General features: G+C 48.7%; 1 protein-coding gene across 8 annotated transcripts in view; it reads right to left on the reverse strand.

Annotated features, from left to right (window-relative positions):
- LOC107997785 (nephrin) overlaps positions 1–27,588 on the reverse strand; it is a 153,360-nt gene that overhangs the window by 56,285 nt on the left and 69,487 nt on the right. For 7 of the 8 annotated variants that reach the window (XM_062075261.1, XM_062075265.1, XM_062075259.1 and 4 more), the window contains exon 3: positions 1,210–1,421. In XM_062075261.1, coding sequence (XP_061931245.1) covers positions 1,210–1,421 — 212 coding nt within the window. Of the gene's footprint in view, positions 1–1,209; positions 1,422–2,882; positions 10,955–27,588 lie in introns of those variants that run through there. The other variant, XM_062075266.1, reaches the window with a different exon arrangement.

The raw sequence follows: 27,588 nt of genomic DNA on the forward strand, positions 1-27,588 counted from the left end.
TCGGATGGATACTCGTATCGAATATCGTCGGGGATAAGGGTAGAGGATATGAAAGAAAGGGAAATGACCGATAAAAAGGTGGACGGACGCAATCTAGCGACTCTTGGGAGCCAATCTCCTCTGATGAAAATACCTCGCTCGAAGCGGACCAATCTCTTTTTCGTGACTCTCTTCTTTTTGCAAAATTTCGCGCGTCCAAGTTTCGCGAAAAATAAACGTTTTCTTCGATCCTGGATGGGAAAGAAGGATTTTCCAGATTATATTCCCAGCCGCGAGCTATACAGGGGACATCCCGATCGAACTAAATGTATTTCCTGTTACTAAATAAGTTAAACGAGATCAAAGATTACTATATGTCAACGAAACAAATAGGGATAAATTTAACTAAAGTCGATAATGAGATGGAAAAATGGGAAAATTTTTAGAAAAAGTAAAATTTGAATTGAAGAAAAAAACTGCATAATAAATTAATCTTGGAATTTTATTCGGGGATTGAACATCAATTAAGCTGATTCTAACGATCGTCCGGAATTCGTCGAACGAATACGTTATTAGAATTTATTATTAAAATAAATAAGGTTCTCGTGCCATGTGCGGAATTTGTTTCGGAGAATTATCACGATCCGTCCCTTCTCCTCGATGGCACGTTTCCCTCTATCGATCTATCGATCCATTTCTCCGCGAGAATCGAATCCTCGAAGTCGAAATTTCTCCTTACAGAGAGAGAGAGAGAGGGGGATCTGTTATATAGTTTTTAACTCGCGGTCACGTTTCTGGGATTAAAGGGAGAAGCGTAAACAGCAGAGATGCACGTGGACGACGATGAAATCTAAGGAAGCGGAGAGGGGAGCGGCGTCTTCGATTGGCTCATGAATTTTTCAACGGCCGCCATTTGTTTGAGCAGACTTAGAGCCAGCTGAGAACTGCACTTTTCACTCGACGTCGAGAGTGTAAAGGGGAGGGCGACGACGACGACGACGACGACGACTCTGCTAAGTGGAGCATGTGTTTGTCCGCGTACCATGGAAATGCTGAGGAGGAGGAGAAGAAGAACAACGTTAACGCGTTAGTCGCAAAGCGCGAGATCGATTCTCTCTCGCTTCTCCCTTTTCGACCCTTTTCAACTAAATTTGTTCGACGCCAGAAATTACGAGAGACTGGTTCGTGTCGTGAGATGTGAATATCGTTGGCGCGGTCGATGAATCTTACCGATCACGATCAGGCTGTAGCGAAAGCTGCGCGTCTGCCCCTTCCGGAAGTCGACCCTGCACCTGTAAGTGGCCGCGTCGTGCCTCTTGACGTCCTTGATCACGAGGATCGCGGGGTTCTGGAACTCGGTGCGGAAATACGCCCGCCGCCCGAACACGGTCGAGTCCGAGGAGTGTTGAGCTTTGGCCACCGGTTTCTCACGGGCGTCCATCCTGCAACAAGCGGGGAAAGAAGAAAAAAAGAACGATCTTCGGAGAACACTGGGACGAAATTTCTCCTGTTGCGACGATCGGCCGGTTTTTCGTTACGAAACGAAATTTCATCGGCGCTGCGATAAAACGAGTTGACGCGATTATAAATGTAATTCGCCGTTTATGGGAGCGGTGGCGTGACAACGGCGGCGAATCGTGCGGGGAAGGATGGGGAAGTGATCGATAATTTGGGGGAGTAAGTAGTTCGTTGCGAAATATAATAATCGTTATTACGTTACGGTTCGTGTCTCGACGCCGTTCCTTCGATTCTCCTTCCGAGCTGATACATTTCCTCTCGCGAATGGAGGAAAAGAAAGAAAGGAGGAGAGGAAAAAACTCGCTCCGTTTCGCCCCTTTTCGAATTTATGAAAAACAATCGTCTCGATGATGCAACGTTAAAACGAAATACGCGTTTACCGATCGATATTTCGATAGTTGAGAAATATTTATTAAGAGGCGTTTAAAAAAATTAATTTTGTTCGCGTATACGTTCCATCTTCTCCTATATTGTATACACATTTTAATATAGAGAAGCTGAAAAAACGAAAAAGAATAATTCCGTCCACTTATGGCGCCTATCCTTCCGAATCACTGTTCGCGACGATGCGATGCGATGCGTCAGAGCGAAAGGAAAAGAGATACTCGATATAGCGGCATTGCTCGCATTCCTGGAGACTTTCGGAATGGGCGGAGTAACGGTGCGGAAACTTCTTGTCCGCCGCCCCCTTTGTCTTTGTCGTTTCCGCTTCTCTCTTCCCCGCCCTAGTCGCCTCCCCCCCCTCTCTTCCGTTTTTTCTTCCGCCGGGACGCCCGACTTCCATCCGGAATCCCGAGAATCCGCGGAACGGCCTGCGGTATTCGATACGTATGTAGGAAACGATCGCAATTTCCAGCCGATGAAATTCGAGCGCAGAGGTTTCGCTGTAAGAGGTTGGCCAGGCGCGGATAGGAGGCAGAGCCTCCATTACGATTCGTATTCGCCGACCGACCCGCCACCTACACAACCTCCCGCCTGTTATTGCTCGCCTATTAGAGAATATAATTATTTCGAATCGATGAAATAATTATCGGTGCGCGGCCGACCAGAGATAACGCAATTAGCCCCCCTCCCCTCCGTATTGTCGGGTATTTCGCGCGCGTGGACAATTCTCGATTTTCGAAACCATTGGAACGGGAAAAACTGGCGATGAATTCCGCCGGAATCGAACCCGTTTCCCAATCATAATTTATCGTTCGTATACGGAGCTTGTGCACGGAGAATCGTTTTCTTTTCTCTCGGTTCCGATCACGGGATATTTATTCGCTCGGAAAGGGATAACTTTCGACGATCGGCCGGCCCATTGTCGAGCGGGAATGTAATTATTATTTTCCCCGTATCGTGTACACGTTGTCGAGGGAACACAATGTCGAGCATCGGCTTACCTTTCCCCTGGAAAGCTGGTTAATGTTGATTTTACCCCCCACCTCCTCCCCACTCATCGACCACTCATAATCGACGACGGCCGCTCTCGCGATATCCTCGCTAAACTCGATCCTTCGTTCGAAAAAATCCGGTCGAAGCAAGGTTCGCACAGCCAGGTGAACGCGAGCTCATTTTTCATCTCGCCGCTACGGATCGGGCGATAAAATCGTGGCGGAGTCGTTAACGCACTCGTCGACACGGCGCACGTCATTTTTAAGCGGCGGCAAGCCGCGATAAAATTTTTCCGCCCGAGTGGCCGTTTCTAAGCTGCGCGACGCAATCGCGGAACGAAGGATCGAAGAGGAAGCAGGGACGGGGAAGTAGGAGATCGATGAACTTCGTATCGAACGGATTAAAAGCAAGGGCGAAAATTATCGTTTTGCTCTTTCGAACGGAGGAGAACAGCGATCGCGTCATATCGTTTACATTCGTCCGATATCCATCCTAATTCATATCTTGCGTATTTAACAAAAATCCCCTTTAATTTATTTTATTCGTCGAATACGCGTCTTTTTTAAATAAATAATATAAATTATTAATCGCTTCTCGCTGCAAATTTAATAAAAGGCATTATAATAAAATAACGATTAAAATCGAGCGATAAAACGTTCCCGCTCGTTTCTGTCCCGATAAATGCTCCATCCTATTTTTCTTTCTTTCTTCTTTTTTCTTTTTTTTTCAATATTTCATAAACGTCTCGTAAACTCGCCGCTCCGGATTCGATGGATTCGGTCGATCGTATCGTCTTGAAAACGAAACGAAAATTTTAAACAGTCACCGTTTCGCTCTGTGATATTCATTAACGAATATTGCCGTTAAAAACATCCGCGTTATAACGGACGGTAAAAAGAGATGGAAATGGAAAAAAAGGAGGGGGGGGAACAGAAAAGAGGGAAATATCAAGCGAAATACCGCTTACGGAACGAAGGTTTAACGAGCCATAATTATGTAGCATTAGCACAGGTTCCATGTAACGCACCATACCGTAATTAGGGGGTTTCGCGATTCTTCGCGTTTACGTCGACTGGTTCCCGTAAAAATTACTCTCGCGAGAAAACTTTTCAACGGACGACGATGAAAAATAGCGATGAAAGAAAGCAGCGAAAGAGAATCGATTCGCGCATATTTTTAAAGATTTCCAAACTCCTCCGGAAACAATTTTTCCCCGAAGAAACGCCAAGAATCGCGAAGATAAAGTTTCGGCCGGCAGTTTTTTTTCTCTTCCCTTCCCTTTTTTACGAAGAAAAAAACGTTTATTATCGAAACGTGTTAAAATATAATCCTCGCCCTTTGTTGCGAACGATATTATTTCGCCTGTGGAGAATCGACGCGCTGTTTTCGAAAGATCGCGTAACGATTTTCGCGAGAAGGGGAGAATATATGCGCGAAAGAGAGAAAAAGAGGGCGAGAAATGGTAAAAATAAAAAGCGACACTTGGAATGTCGGCCAAGGGGACACGGTTAGGTGCGGCAAGGAAGCTCATTCCACGATCCGCGTCGACGCGCCACCGAGTGATACGGATTCGACGTCTGTTTTACGAAACGTTTTATCTCCCCCGTCTTCCACCTTTCCCTTACTTGACATCCCAGCAACCCTTCTGCTCGTCTCGTAAAAATGATACATGCCCTCCGGCCGAAGGCTAAATATACAGCAACCCGACCTTTCTCTTCGTTAATTAAGTTTTTCGACCTTCCATCCCTCCGCAACCAATCACCACGGCGATAACCTTGCGTAAAACTTTTCGTCGAAACTTTGTCTTTTCGATCAACCCTTTTATCCGTATGCAAACGGACCATCTATATTCCACGCGCGCAATTACGTAGAGGGAGGCCACTTTTTCCCTTTTTATTAACGTTTTGCCCCATTTACGTTGCTTTTCCACCGCAACCTCTACCTTCTCCTCTCTCTCTCTCTCTCTCTCTGGCTTCGCGTTTTCCTCGTAAAAATGATGCATGTCCTCCGGGCAAAGGATAAATAGCGGCGAAATAAATGGAGACCATCCACCATTTACTCCGCTCGCGTCTCCTTCGAGAATATCGTATCCCTCCTCCTCCTCCTTTATTTATTGCTCGCCTAATTTCGCGACGTTTTCGCCAACTTGTTTCGGTGTTCGAGCTTTTACAAATTTATACACACGCCTTTTCCAAAGGAGTGAATCACGGTTGGTCGAAGAAAAAGAAAAATTGCAAAGTGATTAGAGACGGACGATTAAAAGCAACCGTCCGCCATTTTCCTTTCCTTTTTCCCCCGTAAAAATGACAAACGCGAGCGAAGGTAGTAAACAAGAGCGGAAGCAGGCGTCGGTATATCGTACCACGGGATATATACTGCGCGACCGTGAAATTTCGCATCGATTTAGCTTCCCTTTCCTTCCCTTTTTCCAAACAGAGCGTATTCCATCCATCGTAATTACAAACGGAACGATTTTCGCATCGATGCCAGCGAATATACTCCCTTTCGGATCTGAAAATTCGAAGGCTTCTCCCTCCGGGAGAAGAAGAGCGTTTCGTTTCCAGCTATTTGTTTTCAACGTCCGCGCTGTCGGCGACAATGAGTCTCGTCGAAGTTGGCGTGAACGTTTCCGGAATATTCGCACGCGCGGAAATAACGACGCGCGGTTGCGAGTGACGCTATCGTGACGTGCTCTCTCTCTCCTCCTCCCTCCCCGTTCGTTCGGATTTCGAACAAAATTGACCAGCTTCCCCGATTAAGACCAAGACGATTCGTATTCGCGACAAGAATATATATATATAGACGGTGCTCGTAATTTTCTCTCGTCAACCTCTTCTCCGTGCTCGCGTACGACTGTTTCCATTAAATAAAAACCCATCTCCGATCCGAGCTCGCGAGAAGGGGAGCTCATAAATTGAATTCCCTCGCAAACTGCTCTCTAGGCAGGAGAAATTCTCGACAACGGGACGACGAAAACTACGACAATAAAGGTGGCTCGGCAAATATGAAACCGTCCTTTGACGAACGAGCCGATAAGAGCGCGGAGGGACTGCGACGCGTTGACAAAATTTCATCAGACAATCGCTCTTTCCGTTATCGCGATACTCGCCTCGGCAAGGTTCGCCGATGAAATTCCGCCTCCTCGAAAGATTGCTCGAAATTATCGGCGCGTTGACGGAGCAATCGCGGAACGAGACGAATCTGAATTCGGGATGTCGAAAAGCGCGGGTCTGGTTAATACGTCACTTTTTTCCTTTCTTTCTTTCCGACCCGCTACGTCACGGAGCTTTGTTTTCACGGCTAAACATTGTTATGCAGATGGGAGCAGACGGCATTGTTGTTCGCCGACCACGAACCCATTCTCATGATAATTTTCCACGATTATTTTTCGTAATTTCTCACGGAACACGTCCCCTTCTCTCCCTTTTCCAGTTCCGCTACCAGAACCGCCTTATGTTCATTAGCATTTCCAAGTAATCGAATTCGTCCCGGATCAGACGAGCCGCGTTTTCCAGGGTTAAACGCGGCCAGGTCGGGATGTCTCCTCGTCGGCCTCGATTAGAGGGAGGGCGGCGTAATTCGGATTCGCAGCTGCCGTACACGGAGCCGGTGTAAACTGCGCCTCCTCCTCGACGCGTGCCATCCGCCGTTTACGTCCGGCGCCGTTCCATTAACCGTGAGTATCTCACAAGTACGAAAGGATCGTAGATGGAATTTGAGAGGAGGAAAGAAATATTCTCTCCGGAGGCGAACGACAATGCGAGGAAAGTTCCCTCGAGTTTGGGGCTCGATTAAAGGGGCCGCCTCGACGACAGAGACGTTTCGACGTATATCGAATTGGGAAACAATTAGGAACCAGATCGTTACCAACTCGCGCGAGCATTCCTTCTAGGAGGCAAAGGAGAAGAAATTCGTAAAAATTTTCGTTCGTTCAACTCGTCCACGCGATCTCTCTTCCGTTCATAAATTTCGGCCTCTCGTATAGCAAGTCGAGTAATTCGAGGGTTAGGAGATATTCTTCCTGTGTTATCCAACCCCGGAAATAAATTTAAACTTTGCCGGTAATTAAAAGTGAACGAGGGAGAGGGGATAGGAAAATACTCGCGCCGCGTATCAAAGGGTGAAACGAATTTATTCCGACGACCGAGCAATTGGATTTCAGCATGGATTGATCGAGCTGCGAAGCGAAAGGCCGTCACGAAGGGGAAGAAGAACGGGGAAACGCGTAAAAGTCGATGAAAATCGATCGAACGAGAGAGAGAGGGGGGCGGGGGTCAGACTCCGGGATTAAAGAGAGCTTTTAAAAGCTTCACCCGGCTCGTCTCGTCCGTCAAAACCTTTTTACATTTTACTGTTTTACGCCGAATAATTTGCCCTTAATGTAGTTTCATCGGGGGGAGGGGACACACGGGGACGTAAGTGCACACGACGTCCTCGGAAATCGAATATCACGGACACGGTTTAAATTTATTACACGACGAGTCTGGATGGAGGAGAGATTCCCAGGGATTTCACGGCTCGATACGGTTAATCGAGCCCGGTTATTTTCGTCTCGGCCGCGGCGGAGAAGGGAAAATAATAGGACGGATAACGCGAAGGGAGAACGTTTGGCGATCCACCAAAAAACTCGAAGCGGGGAGAGAAAATCTCCGTGCCGAACACACCGTGGGTCGCGCCACTCGTCCCGAAGCGACGATTTTCTCGAATTAACCGGTCCACCACCTTCCATTGTCGGATTTTCAATGCGTAAAATTTATCCCAGGATGATAGATCCTTCTCCCCCCACTTTGTCATTCACCCTTTATCGACTGACACTCTGGCCGACCGATATCGAGCTCCTCCTCCACCTCCGTCCCTCCCGTTTATCTCCATCTCTCCGTATTCCCTCCCGCGCCCTCTGATTTAGGTCGCAGCCAGAGCCCGCTAACTGATTGAGGGTGATTGACGCTCTGGCTGAATACCGGACAAGCCCAAAACCCATTATTTACTGCTCGGGCCTCGTACAACGTTATAATTGCCGCCAGCTATTCCAGCCCTGCCATTCCACCCTCTCGGACTCGATTCGACCCGATCCGACGAGTCGGCTTATCGCCCGCCACCGACCCACCCCCGAATTCTTGCGCATCGCGCGATCGCCTGCCTCGAAATCTGCCGCCCTAATTAAGCGCGCCGTTTCGTTCCCTCTTATCTTTCTTGCCCGCTCGAACGGATCGATTCCTTCGAACTCGAGGGGCGGGAACCACGTCACGTCCGGCACACAGTTTAACCCGAGGAGGAGTTAAGTGCCGCTTCTTCCAACGAGATGTGTGTGTATATATATATATACGTGTGTGTACAGTTGGATCGAGCATCGGGCAGGAATCACGTTCACGGCCGTGCCCCGTCGCGGCCTCTGTCATCTCAATCCCCGGGATCCTTTTTACACGGCTTTCTCATTCGCGCTCCTTGTGGACTTTGCCGCCGCCACCTTCCCCCTTATCCGCTCGAATTACGGCCAGGCACGTCCCGCTCCGGGCTGGACGTCGTCCGGCTTTCACGTGGAAATGGCCGAACCGTATCAAAACGAATCCTGATCCTCGCGCTGCGGAATCACGATCCCGTACACTTTCTCCTGGATGCGCCTTATCTCTCGCCAGGCCCGAAACTAGCTTCAAACTCCCGGAGATAGCGGCGAATTGTTTGGTCCCCGGAGTGAGCTAGGATGTGTACGACTAGGTGGTTAGAACTTGCCTCGATTGCGCGAACAGGGGCGGCCCCCGACTCGAGTCGTAAGTCGAATGCTCCCCGTGCTTGCAAACTTGCTCGCTGTTCGACTGTTCAAATTTCCCCGACAACGAAGAAATAATCAACGATCGTGAGGTCGGAGCACGCACGGCTCCCAACTTTGACTCGCTGCCAAATCCGCCTCTCTCCGAATATCCTCCTTCCGGGAATATTTATTTCGCGCGACTCGAATTAATCGAGCAATATTTGCTTCGAGACGCGCCCCACCCGCGAAAATACACTCTGCGCGCTCGTCTCGCGACGATTCCGACCTAAGCAGAAAATTTATTCGCCGTTTATCGGTGATTTATTCCCGGGCAAATTGCCAACGCTTCGGTTATTTGTTCCCGAATAAATAATCCCGCGATAGATCTTCTCACGCGGTCCGACGTGTATTTTCATTTTCACGGATCGGATCATCGATGCCGAATAAACCGAATACATACGTGTATACACACGTATGAAAGAAAAACGAGGTGGAGCGAAGGGAGGCCCCTCTCTCTCCGTGCAAAGGGTCGCGTCAGCCGAGTAACCGGACCATAAACCAGGAGGGGCCAAGGACGGATCGAGAACCCGTTTACGTCACCCGTAAACCGTCGCCATATGGATTTCGACGAGCAAATACACTCGTGGCTCGTAAACTCGGTCGAAACGTGAGCCGCCGTTTTCTTCTTCTTCTTCTCGATCCTTCGTACAACTCGGGATTAAACGTCGCTTCGATAGGCTACGATTTCGAACGATAAAACAAGGGGCAACGGACAATTATTGCCCGCGCGACAATGGTATTTGCGTGGTGATCGACGACCGTCGAAATCTATTTACCGTAATGCATTTCATATTTCATCCATTGTGTCGCCGCGATCGAATAGTTCCGAGAGCAATTCAACCCTCCCGTTTTATACAACTCCGTATATATATACGTATCACGAGCGTGAACAATGGAATCCCACTAATGAGCAAAGAGTTTGGACGTCGAGACAGCACGGATGATTAACTCGTTTCCTGTATCGGGTGAAGGGAGTCAACGAGGAGGGATTCGAGTTTTCTAAAATTCCACGTTTCAACGATACCGCTTACTCTTCAAATTCGTCGCTCGATTATCGATCTCTCCAACGCGGCCCAGCATATTCCTCGGGTCACTGGCGCGAAGAAAGACAGCGCGATGACTCGATAAGCCTTACTAAATACCAAGATTTTCTCTTTTCTTCAGTTTTAAATTGCCATCGTTAATCGCTGGAGGGCGGGGCGAAAAAGAGGAACAAATATTTAAATTCCACGCATACACGCACACGCTTTGAACACTTTTTACCTCGACGCGAGGGGAAGCGACTTTCTCTCGGGCTTTAATTCGTAATTGCTCGAAACGCGGAGCGAAAGGGGGGGCCGATTTCCGTAGAACCGGGCTGCAGTTTTCATCGCGGCCGCGTCGCGTAAAGTTCCGCCGGCTTAGAACGAAACACACGCTCGGCGTATTTACAGTAATAGTAGCGCGGCACGAGTTACTCCCGATGCAACCCCTTCCGGGCATCGTCCTCTCTCTCCCTCTCGCGCGCGAGAAAGAGGTCGATTCGAAGCAAACGCACGCCCGGTGTCGCGTGCGGATATCCGACACGGTCGAAACGCAACTCTCTTCGTAGCTTGTTTATAAATCCTGCCCGCTTATTATCACCGGCAGTTGCAATTTTTCACACCGTTGCCTGCCTGTCCGCTTAACTAGTTGCCGTTGATTTAACAGCAGCCGGGGTTCGATCTCAGTTTCGGGCGCCGTTGGCAAAAAGAAGAAGGGAAGGGAGGGGAGAAGAAACGCGCGAATACATCTTCTCTCGCCGGAGATGGATTCTCGATCGAGCACCGAGGGTTCGCGCGCCGAGAAAAGATGTCGTAAAGATAATTGAAAGGCGAAATTAAAGGTGGGGGGGGGGATAAAATGGGGCGATTAAAACGGGGTATAGCTGGTAATCCGGGCAGGGCGCGTAAAATCTGGTCACGACGTAAGCGGATTAAGGTATTAAGAGGTTAGAGTCGAGAAGCTAGCGAGCGATACGACTCGTTCCGTCTTGTCGAATACCTCGCTTATCTCGATCGCAGGACTAATTACGGGGAGGGCTGAGGAAGGGTAATGAGGATTTCGGAATGGCGAAACCGAGAAAAACGGGTAAGCAACGAATTACGAAACTTTGTTCCAACCGATCGAGAGGATTTCGAAAATTTCTCTCTCCGATTCTTCTTTCCATTTCAATTTCTCCTCGAGTATCCTTTCGGTAATTCGAGCGTTAAATCATCATTCGACGATTTATCCATCGATGTGTATTTCCTCGGAGGATGAGGAGAGAGAGAGAGAGAAAGGGTATTTGCATACATTTCGAGTAATTACTGGCTGCATTTCAAAAAATTACGCCGATATAGGTGTTGTTTCGGGAAAGTTTTTTCTGTCGTTACCCTCTCCCCCGGGAGAACGGCCGTTCCCGTTGGCCACACTCGACGAGAGACAAGGAGGGAAAAGCTGTCGCGCGATCGCGAGATTTTTATCCCCCTGAAATCATTATCGGTCGTTACCATTAATAATCACGAGTCTCGTAACAACGTCCCACCGGGTTCGACCACGGTGAGTTTCGTTTCTGCTTCCTTCTTTCTCTCCCTCTCTCTCTCTCTCTGTCCGTCCGTCGTCGATGTCTCGTTGCCACGGTGATGCAACCTCGTTTAATTGCGAAACATTCCCGCCACAATACGAGGCGATGAATCAACGGCTCGCGGTCTCTATTTCTGTTTAATTACAAAATATTCGCGATATCCCCCCCCTACACTTTGACGATGCCGTAATTACGCGCGTACGCGTTTGTCGATCGAGGCTTCCTTTGTCTTTTCCTTCCAATCGACGACTTCGTTTCAAACTCCGTTCGATCGAGATAAAGAATAAGAGAGAAATTTCAGTCGGGAGGAGGTTGCGGTTTGGATCGAGAAGTAGAGTTTCGCGTGAACGCGATAGATAACGAACAGCCATTTCGCTTGGTAACTCGTCAGCGACTCGTTTCAAAGTACACTCGTTTGAAAGCTTGAGCGAAAAAAGGCCTGCTTCGATGCTCTCTTCGCGAGCAACCAAAGGAGGAGAATGAAATCAATTAAAAATTCAAACTCCTCGATCCATCGTTTCGATCGTCGCGACTCCGTTAACGATCTCTATCGCTTCTCTTATCTCGTTCGACTCGAGATTCGCAATTTATACCAAGTATAAAACGATCAAAGACTATTTGCAAAATTTGCAAACTGGCGGATGAAAAGTATCCTTGAGCGGGATATTTTTGTGCATGCACGCGCGTATAAATAAACGAGTAGCGCGTTTGATCTCGAAACGAGGCAAACCGAGTCAATCGGAATATCGGATGAGCAGGGTCGCTATGGATGGAGGAGAGCTCGATTCGTGGGACGGTTAAGGGCACTGACGCAACTACTGCGGCTAATGAGGCATAAACAACCAGGGTGCCGGCTACTCGACCGCCCTAACCGCCCTCCGACTAACCAACTACCCCAGCGTCCATTTTAGCGCCCGCCCGTCTATAGTTTGGTCACTGTTCTCGTAAACTAATAATATCGGGCCCTTTCGTGCGGCCACCCTCGAATTTATCGCAGGCCATCTCCACCCGAAGCGCCGTCTTCCGGCTCGATCGTCCCTCTGCCAACGATTATTCGTCGTTTCCTCGTTAGCGTCCCTCCAATTTCCTCTATACTTCTTTCTTTCCAAAGCCGCTCCGAGGGCTGAATTATTCATCAGCTCCGAGTGTTATTTAATTCGAGATAAAAGCTCGGATCGAACAGCGTCCATCGAATTGCGAATTCTAATCACACGAGCAACAAGTATTTATAATATTTGATAAATTAATATTCATAATCACGGGGATGTTTCGGCGCGGAGAGAAGCCTTCCTTTTCGCCCAATTAAGGGACAAATCCAAGGACTCTTCTTCCTCGATAACTTGTCTCTCCACCGCAATTATTAGCATCGACGAGCCACTTTTACCCAGAGGAGAGCAAAAGGGCGAAGGAAAGGGGGAAACACGCTGCCCTCCTCGATTCCGAACACCGTTCGTCACCAGGCGATTTACAATTTTTTCCTTCGAGAGAGAAGCGAAGAAAATCTTTTTGCGAATCCGAAGCCGCCTTTTCTCGGCCGAGAGGAGCGAGGAAAATCGGGGTAATTGCTCGTCTCGAGTTTCCAAACGACCTTCGATCCCGCTCGATTCGGAGCGGCAACAGCCGGGGGGAAACGGGGGGAGGCGAAAAACCGGAGAAGTGGAAATTGCGGAAAGGGGAGAGCTAGGCGTTCGATTTCTTTCGAACGAGGAGCCTTCCAATGCGGATTAATTACGAACGCTTCCTCCCGGCGCGAAAAGGAAACGTATCATATGCTTAATTTTAGCTGTCGCATTTCGAATCGCGAAAGATATATTTCTCTTTTTTCCCCGCGAATGTGACGAGATATTTAAGTATCGATATTCAAATCAATTTTCGCTCGGATCGATTAATCTCATCGTTTCCTCGTTCGATGGATTCGCTACTCGGTCAGCCCGCTTGCTTCCCTATAGAAAAAAATTCGACAAAGTCGTTGTCGAGTCGAGGAGATCGAGGAAAGCGTTTCCCCTCTCGCTTCGAGGCAGCCTCGCCTCTCTCTCTTCCCCCTAACAACACCCGCTTTTACACGAGGCTGGATCCCGATGCTACGTGTTGGTGAGCGCTTTTCGCTCGATTAAAGTTGGCTCGAAGCTTGGACGGGCACAAAGAAAAACCGCCGCTACTCTTCCTCTCCCCCTCCGGCTGTTCAACGAAATTAATTATGCTGCTGAATTAAATATACGCGGAATATTAACGAGCAAACTCGAAAACGCCCGTTTAATGCGCTCCGCTCCGTGTCGCAGTTGACACCGGCTCCGAAAACACCCAACCCTCCTCGATCGTTCGAGGGAAAAATTCGGGATTGGAAAGGAACGACTATTTCATGTCCCTCGTTTTTATACCCGTCGAGAGACGAGATAAACGCGCGCCGATTATAGGCCCGTTCAGCTCGATCGAATAAATGAATTCGGCCGCTCGTTCCCAGTGATTAGGAATCAATTAGCCCCCGTTGATAATTCACGGCGAATAGCCGGGATGCAGTTACTTTTAATCGATGCGGCCCATTCCGTGTCGCGATAAGCGCCGGCTGTATCTCTCCCGATTGTTTCCCAGATGGAGCGCCGATACCGAGCGTTCCCCGAATTTTCCCCCTTTCTCGAAAATTTCACCTTGCCTGTTTTTGGTAGTATCGGCAGAGGGGGAAATTGGTCGCGAAGATCGAATTTCAATTCTAATTCCCCCCTTCTCCAACCGCTCGTATTTGTATTCGGAATAAGGGATAAATTTTACCCTCATCCCGGCGTTTCGAGAATCTTGGCCGACCTCGTTTGCACGCCATGAATTATGTACCACGCCCCGCCGCGATGGTCGCCGACCATTTCGATTTGAAAAATTTATCCAGGATTTTCGCGTAGACGCGGTGTGTATAAATTTGCCCCGGGAACGAGGGCGAATTGTGTCGCAGAAGCGGTAGTTACGGCGTTAAATATTTCTGGCAAAGTTGCGCGGCGCCGATGAATTGAAAATTGAAAGTTGGGAAGCCAGGCCAGCCCCGTCGCGGCTGAATGCGGCGAAATTGGGGGATCCGCGAGAAAAGTATCCAGTGGTCGGTGGAAACGTGTAATTATCGTTGGAGGCGCGTGAACAGGACGCGATTCAATAATGGATTCGTTGCGTCGGGCACGGCTGCTCGTGCAGCTTTAATGAGACGACCGTTCGACGACGAACCGAACCTTTTAATCCCCTCCTCCCTCGTGTACACGCTGTTTTCCGAGAGAAGGGAAAAGAGCATGCTGCAATTTTAACTTTCTTCGTCTCTTTCCAGCAAGTAAATCCCGATCTTTGAGACAAATGGACGTCAAGTATAGCTGGCCACGATGCATACGTGCGATCTCGAACGAAAAATCCCTTTCACGTCTCAGATTCGAAAAAGAATGGAGTCCGCGCGAAAATATTTTATTTCAAATGACGACCTGGAAATTGGGCGTTTTGTTTTTTTTCCCCAAGTTTCTTTCTTTTTCGAAGAGTCTTCTCTTTACTCCATTACTCCATTACTCGCCTTGCTCGGCTGGTTCCTTTCGCCCGTTTCGCGGAAAGGAAAAATCCGAACCCGAATTCATTTCACGCCTCATAATCTTTAATTAAGCCGGATTTTCCATAATACCAGATCGTTAGACGATCTCTTTTATCCCGGAAACGTTGCTCCCCGAATAGTTTCGTCAAAATTCCACCCGATTACTCGACGGTCTTCGATCTCGAAATTCCTCCCTCTCTCGAGAAAGAATTACTCGGTTCGACGATGTTTCCTCCATTAGCCGACCTGAGGATCCTCAAAGAAGCGCAACGACGAGGGGCGGGGAAGGTTTTATTACGTTCTGGACCGCGCTCGAGGCCGACCGTGTGTAAAACGCGTTTCGTTACGCGAGGTGACTCACGGCGTCGAGAAAAGAAAGAGGAAGTTTCGCGCCCTCGAAGTGCTCTCTTCGCAGAGAAAGAGAGAGAGAGCAACGAACCTAGGCGATAGATGTACTTGTTTCTCTTCCCCAGTCGACCGCTCTTTATAAATAAATTACGCTCGCGTGACATTTACCGACGTTTCCTCGATGAATTTCTCACACGCACGAAAAGGTCTTCCTAGTCGGTTTCAAAGAGAAGGAAGGAAGGGCGTGAACGAAAGAGAGAGCGGGAGAAACGGAAGACCGGTTGAAAGAATACGGAAAAGTCGGTTTGACCTACTCTCGCGCGTGTCGCCGGATGCTCCCTTCTTTTGATCGACCAACCGTTAAGAGGAGTCGTTTTTCCTCGACTTTTTTCCAAGGACATCTGATTATTCCACGCCTCTAAACGTCACCTACGAGTCGAGAAGGAGATTCGAAAATCGTTCGCTTTAAATCCATCCCATCGCCCGAACCTTTCTCTTTCTCCAAGATGCGCCCGTCCATCGATCCAATGCGAGAATACATTAGAGAATCGAGACGCTCGGCGGAAATTTGAAAAGAATCTTCGAACGCCTTTCGTAAAAGCTCTTCCCCTCGCGTGTCAAGAAACGATATCTCGAGCGAATCTTGCTCCCATCGACCTTTTTCTACCTTTTCTTCCCTAATTATCGCGTCTCCTTTCTCGATCCCACAAATGATAATAATGATACGATCGAGAAAACTCGGAAAACGCGTGGCGTCCTCCTTCCCCTCCCTTTAAATAAAGCGATAAATCGAGAAGGAAGGAGTTCTCCTTCCGTTGGAGAGCAGATTTGTGTAGGACACGAGTTGCGTAGGCGGAAATTGTTCCGCTCATTAGAGAGGCTCGGCTTTTTCCACCGAATTGGATCGAGTAATCACGTCGATCGTTGAGGGGGGCAAGGTTCCCAATTACGGCGCGTCACTTGTGTGAATTTTTCACGCTCATCCCCCGCGATAATTGTTCCGACTGCGGAACCACATCCGGGAGGAATCCAAGATCGACTGGAGATTAATACGTGTGCAACAACGATTATATCTTCCGTCCCTTCGTGCGTACAAAAGCCATCGACTGGTCAAACTTGTTCGACGAGCTAAGGAAAAATCGTTCAACGTCCGAAGATGACGCGAGAAAGTTTGAATTTCACGCGTATTACCCTCCATTTCCGCTCCCCGGACTGTCGCGACAAATTTGCGAGTTGGAGCAGATGTCGAGGGGTGGGAAAGTCGTGGTCCCGATATGGAAAATATCCGTATCATCGAGATGGCTGTCGATTCTCGGTAAATAATATCCGAATAACTCGACTCGAGCACGAATGGATCGAGGAGGAGGTAAAAGAGAGAATGGAAAAACGAATCGATCGCGTTTTCGTTTAATTCTTCGAATGCCGACCGACTCTCATTTCCGTGCCGTGTTTATTAAAGATCATTGGGTGTGTTCGAGCAAATAAACTTCGTTAGCATAGGCGCGTATAAACGAGTCGTTTGGAAAATTCGACCGACTGTTTATCGGGCTGGAAAACGGAGTTTATTTAAATATCGACGATATTGGTAATTGGTATAACGAGCCACGTGACGGGCTCGTAATTAAGCCGTGAAGCGCGGACATCACGCGTGCGCGCAATTCCTGTAATGGATCTTCGTTTAAACGCACCCACTTGTGCGACCAATTTTTATCCCCGATTCGATCCGTTCCATTTCGATAATTTGGTTAAACAGAGGAGAGAGAAGCCCCCCCTCGCGAGCGAGATTCCATTTGGAACGGGATATCGGGCGGATTAATCCTCCGTATTAAATTTCTGTTTAATTAGTTCGTGCATCAAGCTCTCGTCTGCGGAGCGGTAACTTAGTCCGCCGATGCTTAGACCGCCGTTTCAACTCCCCTGACGTAACTCCCATCGTGCCACGTATCCCCGGAATCGCGGACATTTTAACGAGGCTTTTCATCTACCTGTCACTGGCAAAGCCTGGTTCGGGCCTTCGCTACCCTTTTCCGAAAACCGACCACCTATGTTTCTCTCGGCGGCCGCCCGCCGCTTTGTAATTACGATTCCGCCATTTTCGCGTTCGAGGGACGGAGAGCTGAAAGAGCCAGCCGAGGAGGAGCCGGAGAACGCTAATTATTATCGGTTCGACGATTCATTTCAATGGAGTTCATTAGCAGCTGTTGGACGCCGATGCCGGCTCTCTCCCTCTGGAAAGAAAGGAGAGAGAATCTCGGATAAACAGGGATTCTAATTTTTTTCGCGCCGAAAGGATAGTTCTTGCGAGAACAACTTGGACGAAATTCGAGTGGCGTTTCGTAAGTCAACAAATTATACGCGTTGATCAACGTGGATACACGTGGCGAGAAATTGTATCTTTATTCGTTCCGTATCGATTACGGCTGGTATCCGCATATTAAACATTTATCCGATATCGAGGTAATATTGTGCTCTCTCGATAATTTAATATCGCCATTTTATTAACGGCGAGTCAATATCGGGCTTGTACTTGATTTCACTCGCGTCGACCTTCTTCCCTTTCCTTTCCTTCCTCCCTTTTTTCATATTCCAAGATGCATACACGTCGAAGCTGAAAAATTGAGAGACGATTCTTGCAGAGTGAACTTGATAACGTGATAAATATTATCGGTGGCGAGAACAAATATATCAATCTTCCCTCGTCGATCCATCAACCATTTTGCACCGTCGAATAATCAAATAACGCCTCGTAATGATTTTTCATGCTTGTTTCCAAAAACCTGACCGCATAGAAACGCTGGATCTACGAAATAATCCTTCCCAACTGCTCGAATATTCGAATCTTTTCGATTCTTCCGACAGTTTGAATTTTGGCCAACGCTTTGGGATAAGGAAAGCAGAATCTTGGCCTGCGCGAGTGGACGGTTGCCAAACTTTCGATGCATGATCGAAACAAACAAAAGCCGGGGATATTCCTCTTAAAAAGGGAAGAAAGGAAGGAAGGAAGAGAACTCGGCCACGACTCGACCATCCCGCGGCAAAGGGGAAATTGTCCCGGGGCGGAAAAATTAATGACCCGCTCTTTATTACGCGGATGTGTTTCCTCCTCCATAAATTCACCATTTCGATAAAAGTAGGATCGAAATTCGAATCTTGGCATCTCCTTTTGGTGAATGATTCGCCGTCTACGAACGGGGGAGGGAAGAAACACGCGTTGGATGGCGTTAATTTCGAAGAAGAGGAGGAAGAGGAGGTCGAACGTTGGCCTTGCTACGCCCGATAGATAATTTATTCGATATTTCAGGAGCAACCGAGATATTCCCCCTTATTCGCCCCTCTTTCGATCCAAGAGGAGAAAAGCCGCGAGAGGCGGGCACTCGAATGAAAGGGACGGGTGGCGTTTTAATAAAATTAGTTAGCAAGTTTGGCCAATAAGGTGGCGATGAACGATGCGGTTGCCTATAGGTCGTGTTTGCTCCGCGCCGACGGTGATAATATTGCGGGAGCGCGAAAATACGGGGCTACTCGAGAGCGCTGCCAAGTTTCCTGATTAAACCTGTTAATTTGTAATTAAACGGAGCCAAGACGGAGCCTCGAATCCATTCGTAATCCGCGGCTTAACTTTCCTTCGCGATGCTCAGCCCATCCAATGTGTTCCCCCATCGGAAATCGATCATTGCGTCACCGTTCCGTGAGAAAGAGGTTCTCTCGATTGAAAAAAGAAAAAGAAAGAGGGATAATTCAAAGAGATATCGAGGCTCGAAGATGGACGGGGATACGTATCCTTAGGAATCCGGCAAACAAGCGGTGGGTGAACGATACATCACCGAGCCAGATTTAAAGCCGGACTCGGTCGGACTGGCACGAGCACGCGAAATACGCGTATAGGAAAAATGTATAAAGAGAGAGAGAAGGAAGAGGAAACGTGCTACGTGTGCAAAATAGGATACGACCCGTGACAAAACGCAGGATCCTTCCACGAAACTAAGAGGCGATCCTTCAAAAGGGTATCGAGAATCCTCGATTTCGATCCATCCAAGGGTATTTTTCGCGAATTTGCACGGAGAGAAGAGAAGAAGGAGGTTAATAACATGGAAAATTACACGCGGAATAATTCGTTTCCGGATCGATCGTTTTCGCCTTTCCTTTTCGAAGGAAAGGAGGAGGAGCGAAAATGAGGGAGGAAGGCGAGAGAAATCCGAGGCGAGGTTGTGAAATATTCGGGTGGAGAGAACAGAGGGACAAAAGAGGGGAGTACTCGGGGCGCTCTCACGCGAGACAACAAGGTTGACGGAACGCGCGTGCATTTGCTCTGGCCTGGTGAGCGGCGAGGAGGAGACGTGGACAGGGGGGAGGGGTTGGTGGGAGAGATTAACGAGTACAAGGGATAATTGCCGGGACACGCAAAACGGCGAGCCACTCGAGTCGATCTTCAGAATGTGAGAAAGAGGAGGGAAGAGGTGGATGGAAGATACTCGACGCGGAGAGAGAGAGAGGGGAGCTATTACGAGAAGAAGGAAAGGTGGTGGTGGTGGTGGGCGAAATAGAAAGGTCGTTACGCCGTTGGAGAAGTGATGACAATACCTCGAGTTTAAAATTTCTCTTCCGGAGAAATTCTTGATGGAAGGGGTGGTGGAAACACGGGAAGAAAAAAGGGGCGAGATCGGGAAGAGGAGGGGAGGAGCGAAGCCTCCGTCCATCCGTACGTACGTACGTAGTCCGTGTTTTGTAAAATTCAAGAAGTTGTTGGCGGAAGGGAGGATGGCGTGGATGGGAAATGAAAAGCGAGGACGGAGATTCTTTGGCCGGTCGTGTGTGCGCGCGCGTCTGGGGAAAGGGAAAAAGAGAGTAAAAAAAGAAAGGAAAATTTTTCTGCCCGAGTGTCTCTTTAAATCCAACGTTAATTACGCGGAGAGCGATTCTTTCTTTCCTTTAAACGCAGTCCTCGTCGTTGTCGTCGTTGTCGTCGTCGTCGTCGTCGTTGTCGCCGTGGTTTTAAAGACGGAAGTGTGAATCGCCGCGATATTATCTCGCCGCCATAAATTCATTAATACGATTAGTTTCGGCCGAGTCTTCCTCCTTCTAATTTTTACCCGGATTTCACGCTTCGAGAAATGCAAATGGCTCGCGTCATCGCCGCACGTCGCACAGTACTATATATATGTAGCGTAGAAGCTCGTATTTCAGCTTCACCGTAGCGGTGCGTCGGAATACCGGGTTAACCGGGAACGGATGGACTCGTGTTCCTCGACGAGGAAGGGAAGACGCTTCATCTCGCGACAATATCCCTTCGAACGCGTTTCGCTTCTTCCGTTTTATCGTCTACCTATATATTGTCGACTGGGCAGTGGAAACAAAACGAAACAATTATTATCTAAGAAAAACAAGTAGACAACTATGAAGTTGAATACAACGAGAGCATAAAATTTCGGTCAACTTTAAATTCTTACTCGAAATAATGCGACGGAGAAGAATCGAAGCAGAGAGCGCACGGTTCGAGTCGAGTTTAACCATTCGCTTTGGGACGCTAGCCCGTTCGAAGGACAATACGGCGAAGGAGAGGGGATGCGTGTAAACAGGGCAGGACGAATACCGAAGCACGGCTAGTAAATAGATACGAAGCAGTGACGGGAAGAGAGGGGGGTCCTCGCGTGGCAGCGCGCGATAAGTGTAGTTGGATCGGATGCGCGCGAACAAACGGTGGACGCGTGCATAAGTAGACGCGGATTCTACACGGATACACGGTGTTGAGTGGCGCGCGCGCGTTCTCTCGATCGGTGTATGCGCGGCAACGTTTCGCTCGGGGAGAATAGAGATCGTGGTCCTCGAGCTGTAAATCAGGGATTTTGGACGCTACTCGTGTCCCTCGTCGAATCCCCTTCACCGATATTCCCTCGATTCGTGTTCATTTACCAGACGTATCGATGCGTTGGAAACGATCGATAAAATTCCTTCCCTGCGAAGCGTGCTTCCACGGCGCAATTAAAAATGCAAAGGTCGCTTAATTCCGACCGCGGCGGGAATTGCGGTTATTATTCGCGAGTGGGCCGTTTCTCTTTTGCCAACTCTCCGTAAATAAGCTGCAGAAATAAGTAAACTTTGGCGCACGGAAAAACAAGCTCCTCCCAGCGAAAGGAAACGAGGCATCGGTCACGCCTTTACGCGTGAAAATGTATCATAAATATATATGTATAAAGCGAGCGCGATCCACGTTTAACGAACGAAACCTTTAATTGAACGGCGGCAAATAAATAAGAACTAACCTTCCGCTTTTGATTTGTTTTCTCTTTTTTTAGTTTACTTTACTTTTACTCTCCGAGGAGGGAGGAGCCGAGTTTCAATTTCGACGAGTTCGCCTGAACAAATATTCTTAGATAAAGCGAAGCCGTTCGAGGCTGAATGCCTAATGGCATCCGACTCGGATTCGAGACGTGAAATAACACCGATTGCCACCGCTGCGGTTTCCTTCAAATTTTATTTATGCCTTTATTATTCGATGTTGCTAGCAATCCCATCGCCTCCTTCGTTTACATTTGCGAAACCGCGTTACAAACGGATATACTTTTCGAAGGAAAATCGCTGACCCCCGATATTCTGCTCGTCACCACGTCCGTCTACGACGGACTCGTTCTCCGAGGATCTTCTCTTTCTTCGCTTTTAGCCTAACGAACGTTACCTCTGGGAAATTTCTCTATCCCGTTTCTATGGAGGAGAAATCTAATCGAGAGAGTGGAGAGTATTTCGTTGCGGAGAAAGAGAGGGAATTTCACGTGGATTTTGTCCGAAATCGAGAAGAAGAGAGAGATAATCTGCGAAAGATTTAGCTATTCGATGCACGGGTAATAAATTGGGACGGTATATCCCGGTATAAGGGGTATGATGGACGGCTCGAAGCGAAAAAGGGTTCGGATGTTCGTAAAATTTGTTAACGTTTTAATAAATTTCAAGCGGGGCGAAAAGTTACGGTTCGCGTTCATCGATCGGCGGAAACTTGGTCCGTGTGTATTCACCCCCTCTGCAGTAAGACCAGGCTCGCATATAAAACAGGTGATTTATCTTTATCCCGCTTTTCTAACGAGTTGCCCGATCTCGTCTCCACCGTGGAGATAGCGAAACTTTGGAGCCGACTCTCCACTTATTTATCGATTATTATTCCCTCCGAGAGGTAATTCCGTTCGAATCGGTGGAAGAAAAAATTCTCGAAACGGAGGATAAACATTTTCCATCGGTTCGATCCGAGTCCGGCCGTCTCGTAATAAAGCCCCATTGTGGGGAGACGTCTTTGCGGAATTCGCGTTCCTTTTCAAACTCCCCTCAAAGAAGGCCACGTCGGATGCCTTTCACGAGCGAGGCGTATTAATTTTGTCGCGAGTCGCGGGAGGGAGGGGCTCGCAGTTGGAGAAAAGGGGACGAGAGATCACCGGCGGAGATTATTATTCGCGGAAGAAAGGGAGCCCTTCTCTTCTCGACCCTCTTTCATCGGAACGGTAATTTTTATCCTTTCCGCAATGCACCGCGAGACGAGGCTGTGCCTTCGACACTATCTTCGAAAACTATTCAACTGGCGAACAAAAGGAGTTTTTCGTGTCTGGCCCGAGTACGTACAGCGTACAAGAATCGCGAAAGCTGGCTTCGCGTTACATCTCTCTCCCAGAGAACGCGTGGACGAGGGAGGAGAAGGAGAAATCGGTTGAATCGGTTCCTTTTTCTAATCGGAACGGCAGCTTAATCCGCGATTAAACTTCGCTTCAGGCGCCATTAAGCCGGAACCAAAGGACACCGGCGATCGATCCCCTCTAAACGCCGGCTTCGCCTGACGTATCCCGGAGATGCCACGATATCGAGGCGGATTAGACGGAAACGCTGATCTACGAACGCAGAGAGAAATATCAAAATCTCCTCCTTCTTTCCCTCGCGAGTCCAGGTATTTAACGTGCCAATTCCTCCATTTCCTTTGTGCAAGCCTCGACGCTCGATCGAGGTCCCAAGTTTGATCGGCGGAAACTGGGCCAACTTGATTCGAGCGGGATTAAAGCGAGTTTCGGAATAAACGATTGCCGAGCGAAAGCACGTGCAACGAGCGGCGGATTTTTTACGACGCCGCCATCAACCCCGTAATTTCCATGAGAAACAGTCGGGGGGGAGGCGGACGTGAGATTTTCTTCCCCGTTTCGCGAATAAAAAGCGGGGGAACGGGGGATAGGTGGTTTATCGAGCGACGGGGTCGAAACGAGATTGGCGCGACGAGATGCAGCGAGACGCATTTGTAAGCGGTTTCAGCGCTACGATGAAATTCTAGAGCGAAACACGAGGGAGCTTCATATTCGACCAGTCGGTTTACGGCCCGCATTAATTCGCTCCCTCGACGTACGACAAATACCCACGGAAGGGAGGTCTCCGATTTAAAGCGCGCCTATGACTCCTGCCATTCGTCACGAGAAATAACACGGAAACGTATAGCTTATAAAATAGCCGACGATGGTTCAATTTACGGACAGCGACGCGTTCTGCGGAATATCGTTTCAGAAGTCTGATCGAGCTCGATTATCGCGTTTTTCGAAATGGTTTCGTTGGAAAATTTATCGCTCGGCTCGGGAGATAAAGTGGACACGGTTGGTTTTCCATGGGAAGGGAGGAGCGAAACTACCGCGCTTTACATCGTAAATAGATTATGCGCGTGTACACGTTCCGTATTTTTGCGAGCAATTATCCCGCTATTTGATTTCACGCGAAACGGGCGCGATGCAGCGTCAAATATTGCCGGTGACGAAACGTTTTCAGCCCCGTGAAAAAGTTGCGAGCAAAGCGAATTGGATTTTTGGAAGCGGGTCGATAATCGAGTTGCTCGAGGAAGAGAAGGAAGTCGAGGCTGGGTCGATAAGAACGAGGATAATTCTCTCTCTCTCTCTCTGTGTCCCGCGGCGCAATTAAAAACCTAATAACGAATCGAATCGATAACACTCGAAGGCTGCGAGCGAATGAGTTTCCACGGAATTCGTTATATCCCCTTACCTTTCCAGTTAGAAATATTAATTCTTTCCGATCGAGCAAACTTCACCGCCTTTCGACCCGTCCATTTCCTCCTCGGCATTTCAATTACAAATTAAGCCGCCCCGATCGCGGGGGGCCTCCGAGGGGATGAATTTTTAAAAAGCTCCACGGGCGAGGAGGGCAGTTATTTGAAAGTTTTCGGGGAGAATATACTCGATCGATACGATATCCTCCAATTCCAGAGTCGAAAATCTTTGGAAGGAAAGGGATACCGAAAGGGAGAGGGCGAGCCTGTATATTCGAAGGGAGCTCGATGTATCATCGTGCTAACAATACGAGAGAGAGAGAGAGGGGATGGGCCCCACCATTTTGTTCGAAAGGTTATTTATTACTTATTGAAGCGGTCTTGTAATTTCCTCGCGTGATATACTACTGGCGGAAAAATAATATCGGCCGCGTATGCATTATGTATCTGTGCCCTCTTCCTCCCTCCCTCCCTCTCTCTCTCGCTCGTACGGCACGAACGTGCTCGATTTCGCTGCAAACGTGGAAACGTCTCTCCTCGTTTCGAGGCGGAAGTCACGGGACAGTATGCACAGCCGGGGTTGTATTTAATGCGCTGAATAATGGCGACCTCCGTTCGATTATTCAACTGGACAAAGTTCGCCCCTCGAGGGCGTTGGAACGAATCGAGTATAATAAGACGCGAAGGATCGTCGAGTCTTGCGACGAATATTTTACTCTCGTACGCGTTTCTGCGCGGAAATTTACGACAAATTATTCCCACCGAATGACGCGCGGAGTTGGCTTCGAAAGTCCACGTTGCGCGTCCGTTTCCATCCGATTGGAGGAGAAAGATCCGGAGAAGAAGACATCCCAGTCGTAAAAATCGAAAATAAACGTTGCTGCGTTTCAGAGTAGGGAGAATCGTTTGCGGGGAATTGTAATAACGGGAAAGGGCGAGTTAAAGTATAACAAAGTGGCGAGAAACTGAAGAATAATTGGAGGGAGGGCGAAAGCGAACGTTATTAAAACGCAGTCAGTCGGCCGCGCGATGGAACGTAATTAAAAATCTAATTTCATCGCGGCCGAGTCTGAAGCTGGGAGGCGAAATTGTGTAATCGTTTCACACGCAAATAATACGTGTTTCGTCGTCGCGATACCCAAACGGAGAGTTACGTGGCTCGAGAAGAAAACAGTGGCGAATATTTACGACGCTTTTATCCCCGAACGTTTCGGCCGCGCGGAGAACGCTGAGGTCGAAACCTTAGGGTGCAACGCCACATTCAAAACGAGCAGTAGCTCGGAGCCACCGCTTATTTTACGGGCAACGCCGTCCCACTTTTATTTTATTCCCCGATTACTCGGCTCCGTACGCAACATCCGACTAACGATCCCTGTTCCCGTCTCTTTGGTCGATCGGAAAATTTTGCACGGCAGAAATCTGGGCGAAAGAGCAAACATCCGAGTGTTTATCCGGGAAAATAATCGAGCTGTTTATACGAGAACGTCGAAATTTAATTTCACAAGTTGGCTGCCAGCGATCGCTCCGCTGTTGCGCCCGAGCGTCGAAATTACCGGGGCTGGTTGGCTTTTAAAGAAGTTTCCGTCCTCGGCCGCCGTCGTGTGTACGTACGGGGCAGAACAAGCGCGGTACACGCTATCGTTTCCCCCTTGTTTAAACGGGGCAAATAGGAATGGCAATAATACTCCGTGTCCCGGCCGAGTATCGACCCTATCGCCGCCTCTCTCGAGACCGACGTCTACCGAGGAAACGGAGTCCAACTCGTGGAGAAAAGAGAAAAGGACGCTTTTCATTTCCCCCGTACCGCATTCCTTCCTTTACGTTCGTCGAACGTAAATTCACAAATTTTTCCCTCGATCCTCAGCCATTGAGCAGAAAAACAGAGAGAGAGAGGGAAGGTTGTCGAAGCGTGCTCGAAATCGATGCCTCGTTGGGGTAATGCGTCGGTGCAAGTCGCAGTTTAGCCGGAAATTGATCCGATATTAATCCCGCGTCGCGGTTCCGACCTTAATTGGAATATGAAACGGGGGGAAAATAATTATTCAAGGACACGGTTCTCCTTCGATTCGAGCAATTTCTGGAAAAGAACCTTCCTGGATACGTTCGGCCGCGCGATACCTCGGCAACGGATTTCCAGCGAAGGAGGGAGGAGAGTGGCCGTGGGCTAAAGTCGGCTCGAAAAATTGCGCTGGTATAAATTTATACGAGAACTTGCAGCGCGTGGATGCGGATATAAATATACACGGAGTGGAAACTTGCACCCTGTGGACGGATCCTCGAAAATCCACCCTGTTCCGACTCCTTCTTCGAGGAATTCGCGACGAACGTATCGATCCCCCCGAATTAGCTTCGAGGCAAAGCGAAATTCCACGCCTTTAAATGGATGGAACACCGCGCGAATATCGGAATCCACTCGAGAGGAGCGTAATCGCGTTACCAGAATCTCCCGCGGATTATGGATCGATCATCGGGCGGAGAGGTAAGAAGAGACGAACGTTACAACTCGTATATTCCGTTACTATTTCGAGGGAGATCGTTATTAACGACTCGTTTGTTTCACACGATCGATCTTCCTTTCTCCCCTTGGCGAGAGGAAATCGAATTCGGCCAATTTAAACGATCGTTCTCGGTTTCGATCGAAATTTTCTCAACTATAACCGAGGAGGTGGAGGGTGGCCGGGCGCGAGCGGTTTCGGCCGGGAGTAGCGAAGAAATTCAAAGGACGGGGAGAGGAGGTCTATCGGTTCCAAGTTGAAACGAATCGAGAGCGGCGGGGAAGAGGAGAGGAAGATGAAGATGCTGCGCGTGGGTGGAACGGAGGGGGAAGAAGAGAGAGAGGAAGGCAACAAAAGAGCGAGCGCCGCCACTCCTCTTTCAAAGTATTTCTATGACGTTGCCGCGTTTCGTGGTTCATTAGTGAAAAAGGGTTTCCCTTTTGTTGGCCGCGATACCACTGCGAAATGCTCCCCATCCCCTGCCACGATTCCGTATCGCCGTCTGCGCGCCACCCCTCTCGGCCATTAGCCGAGTTATTCCAACCGACCACTTTGTTAGACGTCGGCCGAATTTATATCCTGCAAAAATGTCGCAAACCTCGGTCGAGAATCCTACGAGTACATTTCCGATAAATAAATAAATAAGGGGGGGAAAGGAAGCAAAGATCCCACGGACGAGCGTTTCTCCTCTCTTTCTGTTTCGCGAGGAGAAGCAGCAGCCGGGAAGGGAGGAAGTAAACGCGATTTTCGAGAGGGATCGTTCTGAACGCGATACGAAAGAAGCGGCGAGGGGACGCAAAATGGATGGCGCGTGTATTCGGCCGATGGTTTTAGGATCTAGTCTTTACAGGGAGGGAGGAGTCCGAGGATATCGCGAGGCCTAGGTTTTTTGCAATTAGCAAAATGGGGGCCGTG

This window comes from Apis cerana, linkage group LG5 (genome assembly GCF_029169275.1).
Source record: "Apis cerana isolate GH-2021 linkage group LG5, AcerK_1.0, whole genome shotgun sequence".
NCBI lineage: Eukaryota > Metazoa > Arthropoda > Insecta > Hymenoptera > Apidae > Apis > Apis cerana.